The sequence below is a fragment of the Marmota marmota genome, unplaced genomic scaffold, assembly GCF_001458135.2.
Source record: "Marmota marmota marmota unplaced genomic scaffold, marMar, whole genome shotgun sequence".
NCBI lineage: Eukaryota > Metazoa > Chordata > Mammalia > Rodentia > Sciuridae > Marmota > Marmota marmota.
In genome coordinates this window covers 41,859,522-41,879,568 of record NW_025999977.1, presented here as the reverse complement: position 1 = coordinate 41,879,568, position 20,047 = coordinate 41,859,522, and the positions used below count along the sequence as shown (strand labels likewise).

The 20,047-nt window shown below is 47.5% G+C and overlaps 1 protein-coding gene across 1 annotated transcript in view; it reads left to right on the top strand.

Annotated features, from left to right (window-relative positions):
• Positions 1-20,047, top strand: part of Efr3b (EFR3 homolog B) — an 80,986-nt gene that overhangs the window by 23,025 nt on the left and 37,914 nt on the right. The window contains 3 exon segments of the mRNA XM_015479422.2: positions 10,774-10,850; positions 11,816-11,943; positions 17,931-18,081. Coding sequence (XP_015334908.2) covers positions 10,774-10,850; positions 11,816-11,943; positions 17,931-18,081 — 356 coding nt within the window.

Below are 20,047 nucleotides of genomic sequence, written 5' to 3'. Positions count from 1 at the left end.
CAGTTATCTAACATGTACAAGACCCTGGGTTCAATCCCCAGAACAGCAACAAATGCATAAATAAAATTTAAAATCCTCAGTACCTCCCCTCACCTTTAGAATAAAGGCTGAGTTCCTTACCCGGACTGTCAGGGCTCTTAGAGCCTAAGATGCACAAGACTGCTGCCTGAAGCCTTCTCTCCAGCCACACTCATCCTGTCCTGTCCCTGAAGAGAGAATTCAAATGCTTGAGTCTTGTGAACATTCATACCTTTTGACTCAATTTCTGGAAATCCCTTAGGATTAAGGGACTAGTTCAGAAAATGAAAAAAAAAAAAAAAAAAAAAAACTATAATGCACACACATTTTTTTCTAGCATTAAGTTTAATAGCATGAAAGTATAAATAAGATAAATGTCAAATAATATGGAAAAGTTATTGAAAAGGTTCAGTAATTATTGTGGATCCTCTCATTGCTCTTTCTTTCTTTCTTTCTTTTTCTACCACTGAGTTACATTCCTTATCCTTTTAAAATATTTTTTATTTTGAGACAGGCTCTATGTTGTCTTGAACTTGTGACCTCCTGCCTCAGCCTCCAAAGTAGCTGGGTGTGCACCACTGCTATTTTAAGCACATATTCAAAATTGTAATTATGATGACAGTTTGACAACAGGAAAATGCATATGAAATAGGATGAAGGGGGCCAGAGAGCCCATATTTATAGCACCTACTCTATACCAACTCATGAGGACTTTGTGAGATTTCATCATGCTACTCAACACACACTCTGAAATTTATGAATTTTTTACTTCCAAAATTTTCCATCTAATAATTTTGGACCAAATTACAAGAAGTACTTTGCTTACCTCTTGCAGACAAGTAATCCAACTGAGGGCTCAGATGACCTGCCCAAGGTCACATAGCTCATAGTCCCAGTTTTGTAGAATCCTAGCACCTTTTTGCTGTGCTATAAAATGCAAAGCCGTATCTACATTATGGTATAATTTCTATATGGAGTGTCATGATTGAGAATCATTCTTTAGAAATTGTCTTTTGTGGGTATTATGTAAGCTGTTCAACCATTTTATTGAATGCCCACCCCACATTGAGACCTAGGGTCCAGGAACCTGCAAGAACTCCCAGGCAAACTTAGATTCCAAAGCCAGTGCCTTGTGCACCCTTGGCACAGAGGTATGAAGGCCTACATACTTCAAGGCTTTGTGTCCAGTCCTTCTCCCCTGCAGGGTCTGCCTTGACAACCCAGCCTGAGGAGCATGCATGCTAACACACGAGACTTTCTGTGAGAAGTCTGGATCACCCAGGACACCTAATTTTATTTAGCTGGTTGTGCCTTTTCTCTCCTGCTTGACTATTAAGAGTCCCCCACACCTGACCTGGGTCTTATAAAGTTTCATTTCCCGAGGTAGCCCTTGGCACCATGGGGACCCACAATGTGCTCAATATATGCATTGACCAATCTTCCTCTCTCCAGTTATGGCCACTCTAGTGCAGGTTGGTTGGCCACTCACAGGCAGTGGGGAGGCCCTGGCAGGACAAGTTTTACCCTTGATCCCCTGAGCAGATCAGGCTGAATCTAGGCCCTCCGCCAGCTCTCACTTCTACTCAAAGGAAGCATAGTTGCCTGCATTATAAGCAACTTTTTAATTTTTTTTTATTTTGAAATATGGATTTCTACATTGTTGCAAAGAAATGCACAGGGAGGTTTAAGTCCCTTCACCCAGCCTCCCAATGCTAACATCTCACTTAGCTGTGATTCAATGTCTATACAAGGAACTTGACATTGGGAGGATCCACAGAACTGGTTCAAATTTCACCATAGATGACTTTAGAAACAAAAACGTAATCCATCCTGGAAGTCCATCCAGGAAGCGTATTTTCTTCACACTCCTGTCTGATATTTACTCTCACTTCAGATCTGTGCAGGTACCAGTGCTCTGAGGTCAGAGGGCCTTCCTGGTCCTCTGGTTCCTTGATCCCTGCATGATGTTGGCGGGGCCAATTAATTAACCTCTCTGAGCTTTGGTTTTCTCATCTGAATAGTAACAATACTAATCTTGTGGGATTTATGTAAAGTGTTCCAGTTAGGCCCATACAATAATATGCATTCAGGAAATGCTTTTTTCTTCTCCCCTCTCCATGGAAATCCTCTATGGAAAGTCACCTTTTCCTCACAATACAATGGAATTCTTCTATTTTAATAATGTTCAAAATCAGTCTCCTCTGACACTTTCCCATCCCATCTCTAGTTTCCTCAGCAACCCTGCTCTGTGCGTGTGTAGCATTTAATTTATAGGATCCTGATGATATGTTCTACATTCCTGTTGAATATATTTTCTTTTCCATTTTTATCTAACAACAATATGAGGAGTTTGCAAGCAGAGACCTCAGTTCTGTAACTTCTACAAGTCCACATAATGGAGAAGAGCCTAGGTTTGGTGCCATCTGTAATAGAAGGATAATTTGATCAACCTCAGAGACTTTCTCTAAAGATTAACAAAAGAATGCATAGTGCCTGGCACAGATGGGCTGGGGGTCTGCTGCTGCTGTTGGTCACGGTGACACCCTTTCCCCACTCTTTGTCCTTGTCCCTCTAAGAGGCAATGGTGTAGCTATTTGTATTTGGACTTGGATTTCTTAACAACTGTTTGTGCCCCACACTTCAAGCACAGATGAACGACTGCAGGGGCCCTTGTGGCTCTGTTATTCCATTGTATTCTACCCTGCCTTGTTTCTCCTGGATTGGGAAAGAAATCTTACTAATAACTAATTACCCTGGTGGTGGTGGTGGTGGTGGTGATGATGAAGCAAGCTAGCAGTCATTGAGTACTTGTCGTGTCCAGGGACAGTTCTAAGAACTTTGTGTTACATTTCCCAGTCTCTGCCACAACCCCCTGAGGTCATTCCCCTTCTCCCATTTTGCAGATAAGGAGGCCAAGGCACATGACTTGCCTTGGTTTGCTCAGCGTGGACAGTGAGGGCTGGGTTTGAAGCCAGGAAGCCTGGCACTTGAACATGGTCGAGATAAATGTTTCCTACTGTTAGTGGTCCCAAGGGACAGTGAATGGGAAAAGATTCTGTTTATTTTTATCTATTATTCACTTGAAAAGTGATCCCGAAGCCTAAGGAAGCTTACAGTTAGTAAAGAATTGAAGGCCTGGCACTAAATCAATCGGACAAGTTTCTTTCTTTTTAAATTCCCATCCTCAATTAAGGTGGCAATCAGATTAACTGAGATTGGCCAGAAAGCGGTGAGCGTCTTGGAAGCTGCGGAGTGCTGAAAGGTCAGGCTCCTGCCAGCTGCTGGTTTGTCTGCCTCCCCAGGGAGAATTCAGCTGCTTCCAGTAAGATCTGTCTGCAACCCCAGTCCCTGCCTCCTCCCCCAATTTCATTTTCACCAGTACTTCCTCTTGGTCTCTTCAATCCAGAACCTTCCCTGGGCAAGACACAGGTCCTGGTCTCTGCAGATGTTCCCCTCTGTTGCACTCCAGTCTTGCAGACACGCAGCGCCATATGATTTCCTCATCACCAATACAACAAAACCAGGCTCTGGTGGGATTCTGGGCTTTAATTACCAAGGGCAAATGATTTCCTCTGAATAATGACAAATTGGAAACAACAAAGAATAATTAAATAAATTGGGGTCAGCTCAAAAGATGAAATAACCATTAAGACAAGGTTTTGAAGAGAGCTGGGAGAGTGGCCCAGCACTTGGATTTGCTAACACTTTCCTAGCATGTACTAAGGTCCTGGGTTCAAATCCTAGCTCCACAAAAGGAAAAAAAAAATAATTTTGAAATATATCTAGTAAGAAGGTAAATATTTTTTAGAAATATGCACGAACACAGAAACAAAATCCATAGAACACATTATAATGTTAATAGTTATCTCTGAATACTGGGATTATAAGTGATGTTTATATCCATTTTTTACCCCTAGTTTATAAACTTGTCCCCATGAGCACGAATTCCTTTTAAAAATGGAAGCGAAGAAAAGGAGAGAAACAGAAGAGGTCTTGGGTTCTCTTACACATTCCTGCCTTGACAGGCTGCGCTTTCATTCCATGGACTCCCCGGACTTACCTCCACCCCTAAGGATCCAGGCAGGTCTCACCTCTTCCAGGAAGCCTTTCTAGACTCATCCGACTCAGGGATTTCTAGACTCATCATCAAATTTAAATTGTGAATCCCATGTCCCCAACTTGAGAGGAAGTTCCTTGGTGGCAGAATCTTCATGTTTAGCTTCCTCCTCCCCCCATCCCCCCACCACTCAGCAACTTCAGTGCAAACTGCTGGAGTTTAATTAATGTCAGTTGCGCACAAGGCCTGGCCCCCCTGGGAAGCACTGGATGGGGGGGACACACCTTTCTCTCTGAACTTTGTTTCATTTCCTCCAATTCATTTGAAAGGGGTGCCTGTGCCATTAGCCCTGGGTTCAATTTTATGGCAAATTGTTTGAAAGAATTCCCTTTGCTTTGTAGACAGACCAAGTGCAGCCCTTGTCTTCACAAGGAGACTGTAAAGATAAGAAAATAAATATGAACTATTTTGAGCAAAAAGGCATTTCTCTTGGTGAATGGGGATAATGGAGTTGATGTTTATAAAGAGGAAGCCGAGGGCTGGGGAGGGGGTGACTTCCCCGGGTCTCACGCTGATCAAAGGCAGGTGGAATGGCCATCCTCCTGCTTTCCTCAGCCCTGCTGGCTCGGGATACTGTGCCGGGTCGGAAGAACACGAGACCTGAGCAGTGAACGGTTTACCTGGGAGAGGGGGAGAAAAAAGGCGTCACTCACATAACTCAGCCTGCACAGCCGCAGTAGAGGATCGAACAAGGTGGTGTGGCCGAGGACGTGGGGTGTGAGCTGGTGGAGGGACGCAGTGGCCCTGGGGGAGCCTGCTGTGGATGGGGTTCCCAGTGCGTCGCAGCAGGTGTCAGGACCCAGCCAGACCTGGGCTCTCACTGTGCTCCAGTGTGTGCCAGGCCCTGTCCCCGAGCACCCTCATCCACAGCCATGGGGCTCCCACGCTGCACTCCCCCCCCAGGCTGCCTCTCTTCGGACCCCCCGGCCTCCCTCCCTCTGGTCTCCATGGTGGCCCCTGACTACTGGACATCACTGTCCAGGAGGCAGAGATTGGGCAAGAGGAGAAAGAGCTTCAGGGTGGAGTGACTCCCGGCCCTTAGTGGGCGTCCCTTGTTAAAGACTAAGCGGCAGTGTTGACATTTTAATGTAGGAGGGATCCACACTAACTGCTTGACTGTGAAGAAAACGAAATCAAAGATTTGCCTCAAAGCTACATAGAGAATGAACTGAAGCAAGATGGCCAGGTTTAGGACTAGTATCAGATGCCAAGGAGGTGTCCAACAGTGACGGTGGCAAAGGAAAGCACAGACCGAACTTGAGAAGTTGCGGGAATGTCCCGGGTGGGGTGGAGTAATGGGAGAATTAAGGGACCCTCATGGCAGAGAGGTACATGCAGTGTGACCTTGGACAGGGCCCTTAACCTCTCTGATCCTGCCTCTTTATCTGTGAAATGAGAATATAGAACTTACCTTCTGGGGTTGTGACAAGTATTATATGAAATATTGGTTAAGTGCTTAGCCTAGAGCTTAGCACAGCGCAGGTGGTAAAGCCTGGGACTTTTTAAAGATATTACAGATCTGCCCCAGGGGAGATGCAAGGCAGTGATGAAGGAGAGGAAGGAGTCCAGAGGGACCCACCTCTACCTCAGTGGGCCTGGCAGAGGACACCGGGCTGGTATTGGGAGGCCCGGTGGGGGGGGGGGGCTAAGTTTTGACAAGTTCAATGTGTCTAGTGTTTGAGTCTTTGTTTCAAACCTCCATTCACCCTGGGGCTGGGGGAGTGGGCAGGTCTGACCACAGGGACAGATGAGTCAAGGACTCAGGATCAGGCGAGCAGTTCCAAGAAGAGACAGGGCCGCGGTGCATGGGGTCCGGGCCGTCGATCACAGAGGCAGGACAGGTGCGAGGCAGAGTCCGACGTGCAGGGCAGCTTCCCGCCCTGACTCTGTGTCAGAGTCACAGAAGGGCATTTCGACCTCTGCCCCTCCTCAGGACGAAAGGGCAGTTCCAAAGAGCATCAGGGCATGGGGATCTGGGGCAGAAGGACTCGAGCCCTGGCTGCCCACAGGCAACATGTGGGCCTCAGAGCCCTGACCCTGGGGAGAGATGGGCCCCATGTCCAGGAGCTCTCCCCACAGCCTCCTGGAGCACCGTCATGCGCACACCCGAGAACAGCCACCGCCTTTCCACGCTTTCCCCACCTGGATGTGCACGATGCTCTTTGGCTTCATCACGGTTGATCCTTCCTTGGGCGAAAAGCACACAAGCAGTTTCTCCCTCCTCCACTCAGGGGTTAGACCCTGCTGCAGCCCAGACACAGGAGCATCCCTCCACCGGGGGACACGGAGTGGATGCAGATGGGAGTCGGATGGTGAAAAGGAATAAATTGGGCCCAGAGAATCACAGGGGGATTTTAGCCAGGGTGGCTTTGCACAGCGGGGTGACATGTGGGCAGAGACCCTCAGGAGATGAGAGGGGAGCCCTGAAGACACTGGGAAGAACATTCTGGAAGGGGGATGTTTGGTGCATGGGCCCTGAGTCAGGGGCAGAATGAGCCCCAGGACAGGAGCAGGAGGGCAGGGGATTGGGACAGGTCATAGGATTTTAAAGTTGGATGAAGCCCCTGAAATCTTGTCATTGAACATTCTGTTAGTAACTCGGCTTTTCAGTAACCACTGCAGCGTCACACTAGTGAAGTTGCCTGTATCACTGTTTCTTAAGATTATGTAAAGCCAGGGGCAGTGGTATGGCCTGTAGTCCCAGCTACTCGGGAGGCTGAGACTGGAGGATCCCTTGAGCCCAGGAGTTGGAGGCCAGTCTGGGCAACATAGCAGGACCCTGACTCAAAAACAAACAAACAACAGATCCAAGAGGATCCTTCATCAATTAGGCTTTGGTTGGATCTGCCAGATATCATCCTCAGGGAGTGAGAGAGGACCCTGGTAGAGAGTGTATCTCTCTTCCAAATAAAATGGCTCAGAATTAAATGGTTCCCTAGGGGATGTGGCTGTGAGATAAACTCTACCTTCTACTATGTACTAACACTAAGAATAACTGCCCTCAGAAGCAAGATTAGAGAAATATATAAAAGCATATTACTTAAACACTCATTACAGTGAACTGTTTTCAATTTTGTTTTAATGTGTTCTATTCTTGTTTTTTCCCCTAGCCAGAGAGTGGCTACTTTGGATTTCCTTCTTAGAGCTGGGAGCCTTCTAGGGACACTCATGGGTTCCCAGCACCTCTGGAGCTACTTGGCTCCCAGAGGTGGGGCACTTTTGCACCTGACCAAAGCCCTCCCCAGCTCGTGCCCTATCTGAGAGAGAACTTTATCTCCCTCATTGCGGGCTCTGGATACCTACCCAGGAGGTGCAGGCTGTGTGGCACAGGGCTTTCTGCCCTCTGGCTGAGATTCCAAAAAATGTCTTTATCTCTGTGATTTCTCTCCTCCTAAAGTGGAGCAGATAGGATGGTAAAGTATCAGCTCTAGGTTCGTTTTCCCCAGTGAGCCTTTCTTGCGTTTCTTTCCTCCAGTTGGGACTTTGCTGTCTGGCTTTATAGTCACCCACAACAGCCACTTTCAAATTCATCCAATGGGGAACTACTTCAAGCCAACAAAACTGTTACTTTTTCTATACTTTTTCCTCCTAAGCCAGGCTATTAATTTTGCCTCCCTACCTTATGTTTTTTTTCTCAAAACTGTGTTTATAAAGGATTGAAAACAACAAGCAAACAAGCAAAACTCCAGAGCCCAACAGAGCGGGCTGGTTTGCCAGCCCTTGTATACTGGTTTTCTCGGGTAAACACCCTGACACCCAAATTTCTTGAAGGTTCTATTGTTAGAGATTATTTTCTTTGGCCGGACTCCAGATGTCTCAGCTGAGAGAAGCTTAAAGAAGAAGAAGAGAAACGAGGGAAAGAAATATGGAATGTTTTACAGAAAATGACACAGTTCCTGCCTCCCTGTGTCCCTCTGCAGTTGGCTCCTCTCCCACAGCACAGTGGGTCGTAGCCAGAGCATGACCTTCAGGCCTTCAGCCCTGGTCTTTCTCAGGAGCCCTTGCTCTCCTCACCGACTGCCAGCTAGATGGTCCCATCCAGATGTTTGCCGCCCCCACCCCCAGCCACCCCTGTTTCCTGCTCTTCCCTGGGCGTCCCATGGAAAACCCAGGCGGCTTACCTGCCTTCTTCCCCTCGCTCCTCTTGGGACCCCTCAGTCTGGCTGCTTCCGCCCTCCTGCCCACCCTCCTGCCCTCCCTCCCGTGCCCTGCTGTCATCTCTGGGCTCAAACATCCCACCCCTGGCCTTGGCTTCGGGCCATTCACTCACATGTCTCCCTGGCACCCACCTGTCTCATCTTCCCTGCCACCTCTGGATGAATCGCCACTGTCACCCACTTCTCAGGAGGCTCTCAGAGCACCCTATTCAAAGGAAACCAAGCCCCCCACTATTATGTATGACTATAACGCACCAATAAAATCTATGGGGGAAATTAGGCAAAACCTAAATTCTTAAGTCTGCTCAAGCTGTCTTTAGTCTGATCCCAGCCTGGTCCTCCATGTCTGTTTTTTGTTTTTGTTTTGTTTTTTCCCCAAGGGAGTTGGGAGTAAAGAGGAAGCAATGGGGTGCATTAGCTCATGTAAACCCCCCCCACACACAGAAACCTATGTATATATATGGAGCTGTTGAATGAGAATCACCTCTCATCTCGGTCTCTAATGGCTCTGGTAGGTCTGAGGTGCATTGCCCTGGGGTCGTCTCTTTGCATATGTGCCTGCAGTTTTCTTGGCTCTGAGAAAACGTAGCCCATCCATCCCAGATACAGTGGTTAGTTACACAGCCTCTGAAGCTTGACTTCTAGGTTTCAAATCCTGGGCTGCCATTTGTTTGAGTTGTGTGGCCCCTGTCAGGTAACTTAACCTTTAAATACCTCGGTCTCCTCATCTGTGAAGTGGGGATAAAAATGGTATCACCCCATGGTGTCGTCAGGATTAAACAGGTTAGGAGAGTCCTACCTGGGTATCTGGGATAAAGCATCCTGAGAGCCTTATTGAGTAGAGGACAGGCACAGCCACCACGGCCCAAGAGGTAGAACAGGAGCTGTCCTGTCATGGGAAATGATGCTGGATGCCAACCAGCCATAGCCCTAAAACCTTCTCCCAGACAGGGGCAGGATGGTATAGACAGATGCCAGGCAAACTCAGGGAGGTCAGCTACCAGACCAACCTGGATGGAAACTGAGAGCCACACAGCTTCCCCTGTGGGCAGGGGGCTGGGGATCACAAATCAGTTACCCAATGCCAAGAGGTCGGTCACCTGATGCCCCACCTCTGGGTGCCTCTGGGCTTCTCCAAGGATACCCCCATTCCCTCATACCCAGATCAACCCTAGAACCCAAATCCTGGCTCTTTCCTCCTCCTGGCAGGCAGTGCGGCCCCATCCTTCCCCACCGGAACTGGGAAGCCTTCTGCCTGTGTAGGGCTCTTTGTGTGGCTGGAGTAATTCCCACTGAAGGAATTCATTCTTTCCTCAATGACCCACAGTCTAATCTTCCCAGGGCACATTTGCATGTCAAGTAGAACACTTGTACAAGCGGAATTCATCTTTAATTGGTGGAATGAAAGGGTGCTGATTTTTCTTGGGGGGTGCGGGACTTTCCCAGGCCCTCGGGGCCCCTCCCTGGCAGCCCCCTCCCCTCTGCTTCCTGCAGGGTGTTGGAGCTGGGCTGGTGCGGAAGAGGTTCCTGCCTGGGGAAGAGGGTTGGAGGAGAGCGATGATTCCCAGATGTTCTGATTTCCTCTTTAACTAAACGTGCCGTGGGACCCAGACTAACTTTGCCAAAGTTCATTTTATCCTTGATTTCCTAACACCGTCGCTTCCCGGTGCCAAACATCAAGAAGGAAGTCATCTCCGTCTTCTCAATGGAATAAATTTAGCTTCACAAAAACATGCCACATTGTTCTTAGTGTTTCATTTTTCCACTGATTGATGGAAGCCTCCCGGGGACTGGCATTTGAGAACCACACACTGGGTGGCCCCTAGGACCCAGCTTAGTCTTGAATGCTGTAGTTCCCAAATGCCACAGTCACACTGCATCAAAGATGCATTTTCAAACGTTAATAATTAATGGCCATGTTGATCTATCATAGTTTCACGTGGCCTTCCGCAGTGGAAATGGCGGCAGGGGAGAGGATGGTGGGAGGCAAAGAGGCAGCTGGGAGCTCAGCGGGGCTCAGGGAGGGGCAGCGGGGCCTGCATGCTGTGTCCATCTTCCCAGGACACCTGGTTAGACCTCTGAGGCTGCAGGAGGCAGTTGTATAGTTTCTATCCCTAGAAATACACGTGCCCCCCGCCCTCTCTCTCTCTCTCTCTGTGTGTGTGTGTGTGTGTATGTGTGTGTGTGTGTGTGGTTGACACTGGGGGAAGGACCTCTCAACCCTCTCCAGGCCTCACCCCTCCAAGTGCTCCTCTGTGGCCTGGCTTTACCCCTGCATGTTCCACCCTGCCTGACCCCAAGGAAAGACGTGGCACAGAGTGGCCAGCGTCCTGGCCTGTGGGGATGGGGAAGTAGACGGACAAGGCCCTCTGCTTCCAGATAGGATTCGGTTCCTTACAAGACTTGTGGGGCCTGGCCTGGTGCCCACTCCTCAGCCTGACCAGGAGGCTTCACTCATGGGTTTTTCTCCTTCCTGTCCAGGTGTGTGCGGCTGCTGTGGCGCCCTTCGCCCCAGGTATAAAAGGCTGGTTGACAACATCTTCCCTGAGGATCCCGAGGTGGGTCACATCTCTAGCAGGCACCGCAGCTCTCCCCAGCCAGGCAAGCCCAGGAGGACCGGTGCCCCCCGACCCGGGCCACTGGACCTCCCCATACAACCTGAGCACCCTGAAGGGAATGGTGGAGGCTTCGGGGACAGAAAGGATGGGACACTGGATTGCTCCAAAGTCAGGACATGCAGAAGAAGGCAGTTGAAGTTCGTTTGGTGCGGAGACACTTCTCACTCCTGTCTAAATGATTGTCCCTGGAGGCGCTAGCCCTCCTGGGAGAATTATCTCCTCTCAGATTAGCAGGAGCACCCCCCCCCCATCTTGCACTTTGGAGAGCCCATGTCTCTGCCCCACTCCCTCTGGTATCTTCCAGGGGTCAGTGTGCACCCATGGGAAACCCTGCTTCTTGGCTTCTAAGCTGCCCCCATACATCAGGCTGCATTATGGGCTATAGTCTAAGAAATGTCAGGATTTGATGTACTTGAGCTGCTTTGGGAATCAATGGCTTTTCTGGATGGGTGGTTGGAGGATCACATTTCTAGCATCCTCTGGAGAATTCCGTGAGAATAAAGAGCTGTCTTCGTTATGTCTTGGTGGTAGAGGCCTAGCACATCTTAATCCTGAGTCACGTTTAATGAGACCTTGTCATTCATTTTCACACTCACCCATGCACACGTGTGTACATTCATGCACATATGTGCATACACATGTACACACATGCACACACATTTATATTTTTGTTATTCACTATTCTTATTTGTTTGTAGCTGGCATATGTAGCTGGGGCTAGTTTGTGAATACCTGGAGGGCAGGAACTGTGTCCCAATTGTCTCTGTGTCCCCAATGTCTGGCCTGTTGTCTGGCAGACACACAATAGACACTGGGAATGTTGATTCAGTTGAATGACACCTACCTCCAGGCCTGAACCCTTCTGCCCTAGCCCTGCCACGATGATCTTGAACCCTCTTTTCCAGGATGGCCTGGTGAAGACCAACATGGAGAAGCTGACCTTCTATGCCCTCTCGGCTCCAGAAAAGCTAGATCGGATCGGTGCCTACCTCTCCGAGAGGCTCATCCGTGATGTGGGTCGTCATCGATACGGGTAAGTACAGTGGCATGGAGGGAGTTGTCCAGAAACTGTTATATCACTGGGGGAAAACAACAGATACCATTTTAAGAAAATCCAGTAGGCTGGATTATTGGACAGACTGAGAAAATGGAACAGGAACTGAGGGTGGATTTCACGTTCCATGATTTGGGAAGAAGTGATGTTGGCTCCCTACAAGCACCTCTTTTGGCATCCATTTAGTCCTGGGTCTCTACACTGAAGCCCTCCCACACATCTGGGGCACTAGGAATTACTCAGCCCAGGACACACTATTGCTTTCATCAAACCCATCCCTCCTCACTCAACTTACTGTCTTCAAGTCAGGAGGAGCTGTCCGTGGTCTAGTGAGAAGACAAGGCTGGGGCGATTTGTCTTTTAGAAATGCACTAAGTGAGCCAGGAATTGTGGCCCACACCTGTAATCCCAGAGGCTTGGAGGCTGAGGCATGAGAATTGTAAGTTCAAGGCCAGCCTCAGCAACTTAGTGAGCCCCTGTCTCAAAATAAAAAATAAAAGGGCTGAGGATGTACCTCAGTGGTAAAGTGCCCTGGGTTCAATCCCCAATACCAAGAAAAATAAGAAAATACACTGAAGTGAAATATTTATCAATCTTCTGAGAGTAAATTAGAGGAGAGAAGAAGTATTAAAGAAAATGACTAATGAATAGATGTAACTGTTTAAAAATTTAAATATTTTGATGTCAAAAGAGAAACCATCAAAGTTTTAAAGGCAAACACCAAAAATAAATATCATCTAAGACATGGGGCTGGGGTGTAGCTCAGTGGTAGAGTTCTTGCCTCACATGTGTGAGGCCCTGGATTAAATTCTCAGCACCTCATAGAAATAAATAGATAACAATCCATCAACAACTAAAAAATAAGTTTAAAAGTAAGACAAAGGATTCAAACTCATACACAAGTAGTGCGTAACAAATAATTTGGGTTGGACTGGGAAGGCTGAGACACTAACAGATTTGAGGCAAAGGCCATAAATAATCAGCTTTCAGAAGGGAAGCTAGAACATGTTACAAACATGGAATAATATTCAACAAACTTGTAATCAAAGATGAGGAATAAATACTAAGATACCATTTTATCAAATTAGCAAAAAAAGTAAATACTTCCATTTCTACTCAGCAAATGGGACAATTCCTAGAAAGAGTTAAAACTGATTGAAATTTTCTAGAAAGTAATTCTGAAATATGTGTCAAGGGCTTCAAAATATGTGCCCTTTGACCTAGTAGTTCCATTTCTATTCGCTATTCCCAAGGAATTGATCTTATGTAAATCTACCTTTACCTCCAGAGATGTAAATTATGGTTTTTAAAATAATAATGAAAAATAGAAATAACTTAAGTATCCATCAGCAGAAGAGTTCAAACTGGCATGGTGGTACACTCCTGCAATCCCAGCAGCTTGGAAGGTTGAGGCAGGACGATCACAAGTTTAAAGCCAGCCTCAGCAACGACAAGGCACTAAGCAACTCAGTGAGAACCTGTCTCTAAATAAAATACAAAATAGGGCTGGGAATGTGGCTCAGTGGTCGAGTTCCCCTGAGTTCAATCCCCAGTACCCCTCCCGTGCAAAAAAAGAGAATAGTCCAGTAAATTATGGTGTATCTTGTTTGATAAAATATTATCTAGTCAATAAAAATGGTGTTTATAGTGATGCTTACCTTTTATTTATTTTTTTTAAAGACAGAGAGAGAGAGAGAATTTTTTAATATTTATTTTTTAGTTTTTCAGCAGACACAACATCTTTGTTTGTATGTGGTGCTGAGGATCGAACCTGGGCCGCACGCATGCCAGGCGAGCGTGCTACCGCTTGAGCCACATCCCCAGCCCCTGATGCTTACCTTTTATAGTATGAAAAATGCCTTAAGTGAATGAAAAATCAGCTGCATAATTATATTCAAAGATTATAACAATAATAATAATAATAATAATAAAATTTAAAAATAAGCATTGACAACAAATCTCAGTGCCTAGGAAATATAATACAAATATACCAATATGTTAAGAGTACTCATTTTGTGAGTGGTACATTTGGGTTCTTCACATACAGACCTGAAACTAAACCTTCCTGGTTCCTTTAGAATAAAATCCATGTTCCTCAGCTTGACTTCTGGCTTCTCCCACTACTTTCCCCTAACACAGCCATGCCCACCACACCTGCTATAAAACCAACTCCAGACAGACTGGCTGATGACACCCTGGCTCTCTGGGTCTCTTACCTGGACCCCCCTGGTACCCTCCCCCACACTGTCCATCAGCTCTCTAAGGCCCCTTCTTCCTGGTGGGGAAATTGGAAAGGCCCTTGAACTAGAGTGAGAAGGTTTGCACGGGGCTAACAGGGTGCTGAGGTCCAGAATCCCCAGGTACCACCAGCAAACCTTTGTGTATGTGGAGGGTTGGAGGTTGTTTATAAGGAGCACACACTCTACCCCTGAGCTCTACCCTCAGCCCTAGAAAATCTGAAACCAGGCTACCCCTGTGTAAAAGCAGAATGTAAACCAATATGTCTGTATAATAATTTTATGTAATAAAATTAGGTTATATGCTCAATAAAAAGAGCATGAATACACTGTGCATGCTGATTATATAAAGGGCCTTGACATTACTGTAGAGTATACTCAAGCAAGTGAAAATGGCTTTATGCTAGATTGACCCTGAAACCGTGTGCCAGTGGACACATTAAACATTTAATACTGATTTTGCCTGCCCTCTCTGCAGTGATTTTTCCCCCCTCAAAAAATCTGGTAGCCAACAGAGCCACTTAGAATCCTTCCACTGCCCTTAGAATTGCAATTCAAAATTGGCATCGTCCTGTTAAAAATAGCCATTACAGCATCTAGGTATTTAAAGCCTGAAGGCTTCATCGTGGGCTTTAATCATAAACATTTGGAGAAGAAAAATCTGTCAGTGCTCCTCTCTCGTTCTCTCTCCTCCCCTTTTCTGTCTTTCCTACCGGACCCCACATCCATCTTTATCTCCCTCATCACTGGCAGCGCCTTTGAAAGAGCAAAATATTCAGGTGCAAACAGCAGGAGGCGCGGTGCGTCTCCCTGGCAGGACACAGGGGCCTCATGGTTTGACCTAATAGATATGAACCTTGGGTGTTGGTCCCCATGGTAGAACCCCCCTCTTCTGGCCACTTCCTCCCTGCATCATCACCCCTTTCCAACTGTGTGGGTGTTCCTGGTTCACGGGTGTTTGGCATCAGGATAGCCAGGTGTCGGCAGAGAGGGTAAGAGTCAATTTCCAGATGTCGGTCATCAACATGGAAGAGGATGGGCAGCGACATGCAGAGCAGCAAAAAATGACCCTTCTATTCCTCTCCTTCCTCTTTGTGCATTTCCTTTCCAGCCCAACCCAACTGCTAGAACACCCCCTAGAAACAGGGGAGCAGGGACAGTAATAGCAGTGCTGAGTGACACTTGGGCTGATCCACAGTGACCACTGAGCACTGACCATGGCATGCAGGTGCTATGTTAGACATTGTCAGACTCCCGAATGCCCGGAACTGTCAACCAGCCCAGGGCTGATTCCTGGGGACAGAGACACTGAGGCCAAGAAAGGTTAGGCTACTCCAACCTGAGGACCTTGGCTCAGAGCTGACCTGGGGTCACTGTCCAGAAGGACACTGAGGTTGGTGGGAGGATGGCTGACCCTCTAGACAAGCAAACTGCAGACCCTCTGGACGAGAAAGGCCAGCCTTCCCTCCCATTTCCTTGCCTCTGGACTTAAAACCCAGAGTGGGCCGTCCTTAGCGGGCTGACCAAATACATTCAAACTGCCCTGAATAAGAGATTCTTTGTCAAGGCCACTGCCCTTTTAGTGATTCTTGGGCAATGACTGGCCCTAGTAAATATGCCCCCTCTTCCTGCCTGCTGATCCCAGTCCCCGACCCTGGATCTGCCTTTCCTCTCCAACTAAGTTGGTTCCCAGATTATAGACCCCACTCTTCCTTCCCTGGAGGCTCCACGCCTCCTCCTGGTTTCAAGACCCATTCCTGATTGAGCACAAGGGTCCAAGTGGAACCAGTTACCTCTCCTAGGACTCAGGATAAGGGACTTGCCTCTCTCCTAAGCACCAGACCCCTTATGTGTCTGCCTTGGTGACTATAGCTCACCTTTGGCTTGGTCCCCAACCGTGACCTCCTTCTACTGTAGACTGTCAAATGTTCCCTGGTCCCTTCTGCTGCCCATGAACCCCACCCAGTCCATCCCAGACACCTTGGGCTCTACTGGCCTCACCTACTAGAAAGCCCTTCTGGGGGGGATTAGTTGTCATCAACTGCTGTGGTCTGTAGTCCACTCTGGCCTTCCTAACCCACTGTAAGCCAGTTCAGATTCCCAGGCCTGTTGCTGCTTTGGACCCCCTTCCAGGACACAGCACCAGGTCAGATCTCTGCTGATGGTAACCTTCAGACCATGGTCCTGTTGAGTAGACACAGCCCTAGGACCCCAAGCTCTGTTCTTTCTGAGAGCTTAGGCTTAATAGACTAGACATGCTAGGAAGGTTATGATAAAATCCAACAAACATGGAGAACGTTGGGCTGGGGGAGTTCCAATTTTCTAAAATACTTGGAAAAATTCAAGTGACAGTCATGCCATCCTTGTACTGGAATCAGAGATCGAGAACACAGGGCAGTCTGTTCAAAGAACTAGGCCTTATGCTTCTTTACTACTTTGTGTTTCAATTTACTTCTACCATGATTTATACTTTCCATCAAAATTTCTGGTCGTGGTCAGTAGCTTTTTTTTCCTAACCAAGGATGATTTTTGCTTATCAAGATATTCTGGAATTTTTCTTTTTCTCTCCCCACCCCCACCAGGAAAAGGAAAAGGAGTAATCCAAGCTCTGGGGTTTGGAAAGCCTTCTGATTTCTTCCCTTGCCTAACCCCACCCGCCCCACCCCTTCCTTTATTTACCTCATTTCAACTCTAAAATAATGGCAAGAGGCCAGCAGATGGCTTCATACAGAGAGATGTGGATATGACGAGAGTCTTCCCTCGGTCCTGCCCACCATGATGGGCTGTCTTAACCTGTCAGCTTCTCTGCAGGGAAAGTCAGTCCCTTCTGGAAAGGGCTCCAGGCCAGTCTGCTTCCCCAGCCTTGGGGCACTCAGGGTCTGCGGCACTGGTCCCCACAGTGCCCTGCAATATGCCAGGACCAGGTCTGCAAGGCACAGAAGGTTTCCTGGGCTGTGACTGTAGCCTCTTTGAAGGGCAAAGCTAGAGAGAGCCAGGGATGTGGAAAGAAAACAGTAAAGAGGTTTTTTGTTTTTTTTTTTTCCTAATGGTTGCTTGGTATAGAAGTCAGTGCAAGGTACCTAAGAACTGGTATCTGATATCTTTAAAAAAAAAATTTTAGAAGACACCATGACTACCGTAAATTTATGTTTTCATTTGCAAAGCTGCTGGCTCACATCTGAGGCAGTTTGACCACAGTGTCTGACACTGGGCAGCTGCCACCAGAAATATTGTGGGGCCAGAAATTGTCTGGAGCTAAATTGTATTTTATCTCCAGAAGTTGTCCTATAGTCCTACTTCCAGTACTTTCTTTTTATTTACCAAACTTTGTTAACACACACACACACACACACACACACAGAGTAGCTAATCAAGAATTTCAAAATATCTGCCTGGTACTCAGAATCAAAGATGGATATGATTTGGATCAAGACATAAAGATGAAGAAATGTTTGAACTCCTCCTTTATTAAATATGCAGCATATGAACCTGACTTCAGACTTCAGGCAGCCATGACATTTTAAAGCCCCCTTGCAGCCCTAATTCATCCTGATTCTGTTCTGGGCTGGAGCCGGTGCTGGGTGGACTGGCTGCCCAGACACTGGCAGGCTGAGGTGGAGTCTCCTGGATGCCCAGGAGGTCACTGCATCAAGGACGCGCACACCCAGCCAGGCAGTAGGGGTGGGAGGGGCAGGCACCCGGTGAAGGCCACGGTGCCCCTCTCCCCAGGTACGTGTGCATCGCCATGGAGGCGCTGGACCAGCTGCTCATGGCCTGCCACTGCCAGAGCATCAACCTCTTCGTGGAGAGTTTCCTCAAGATGGTGGCCAAGCTGCTGGAGTCAGAGAAGCCCAATCTGCAGATCCTCGGCACCAACTCGGTAAGGAGCAGCCAGGGGCCTTGGGGTCTCCCAGCCCGGATGTGGGGGTGGGGGTGGGGGTGGAAGACCTCAGGGTCAGCACTGCTCTGTTCTGTTCCTGCTTGGTTTCTGACCGTAAGCACAATCCACTGCTTGTCTTTCTAATTTAAATAAATCTCACATAATTTAGCAGGCACAGTGGTACACACCTGTAACCCCAGCATCTCATCCTGAGGCGGGAGGATTGCAAGTTGGAGGCCAGCCTCAGCAACTTCACCATCACAAAATAAAATAAATAGATAAATATTGTATAATTTATATATTATCATTTCCATGAACATATAACAAAAGAGTTTTTAAAAATAAAATCTACCATTTTAATGCGCACACTTCAGCAGCTTTAGTATATCAACAAGTTGCACAACCATCAACAATATCAAAGGTACTTATCTTTAGACTGATCTTTAAATTTTTTTTTTTTACTAATAGATGGCTCCCTTAAATAATTTTAACTGGGGCCCCCAAAAATAAAAACATAGATCAAAACAGACGTTCCTTAAAGGAAACCCAGGGTTCTCATAACCCAGGATCCCAAAGGGCATCTTATGAAAGCTGGTCCAGGTTATATAGGGTAAACTGATACACACAGGACGAAGGCACCAGAGACGTGGCAAAGCCCTGGGCTCCTGACTCCCTTCTGCCCTTTCTCAGCTGTGCAGCCCTGACAGGTTGCTTTCGTGGGCCTCCGTCTTTCTGTCCACACCACCAGCAGGTTGTACTTGGCCTCTGCAGGCCCTGCTGGGGCTGGTCTCAGTACAAGTGCTGCTCTTGGGGGAGGTTATGATTTGTGAGAGAACAGCTATCAGAGAACTCTGGGTCATCTGTGTATCGATACATTCTTGAATGATCTGGACGCTTTCTTTAATTACTGGCCTTCTTGCCTCGTCCCTCCCTCCAGGGCATGCTTTGAGCTCTGGATCTTCAAGCAGCTTAGATATGACTGTCTTCCAGGTCTGGGTGGGGCCTTATCTACCTGCAGAGAGCAGGAGTGAAAGGTGGAAAGCTTCCCCTCCTCGTTCCCAGCCTGACACTTGTGATTCTTGTTGTGCTGGTCAGGACTTTTTCTTGTTCCACAGAAGTTGGTTTAACAAAAAGTATCTTCTAACATCTTTTCCCAGGACCAGGAATGACAGCCTATTCCCTTCCCTCCCTCTCCCTGTGAGCCAGCTGCCTTTGACAGATTACGTATACAGTAGCTGAGGGCAAAGTCCTTTGTCAGGTTGCCCTGGCAACAGCTTCAGATACTGTTTTAGTTGTCTTGTTCAAGATAACTACAGTCTTCAAGGGAACATCTAAATGGAAAATAAACTAGCCATGGTGCATCCATGGGGGCGTGGAACAGGTGGCTGCCAGCTCTCATTTTTCCCATGGCAAATCCTAGCGCAGGGTAGGGGTTTCATTCACTAGAGCCTTGAAAATTCAGAGTCCTGTGAAGGGAGGTCGAGGATGGAGGGGGGGCTATTCTAAGTCAACTAGGGAAACATTGCCATAGATTCACACCCCAACCTGGAGGCAGCCTTTCCTCCTAGTGTCCTTGTCTCTAACCAGGGACCTTCTGGAGCCTTCCTGAGAAGAGCATTCTTTGACTCTTCTTCGTTTTAGACATGCCAGCATGCTAATCTTTAACATAAGCTTGGAAAGTTTAGCTCACGAGGATCACAAAGGTCTTCCGGGATTTGCAGAAGTAACAGAAGTGGAGGGAAGAGAAATAGAAGGCTCTGGGCCCTTTCCTCCTCCTTCACCAGGCCCTAAATGCCTTTAAACTGTTTTTTAAATTTAGATAAGTGGTTTTGCTACTAAGAAAAGAAAGAGAAGAGAGAGAAAGAAAAAAAAATTGAACCCATTTAACCCTTCATTTTGCTGGGTTTCTCTGCCTGGAAAGGGAGGTCCAGAGAAGTCAAGTAACTTTTTGTGCTTGCACAGCTAG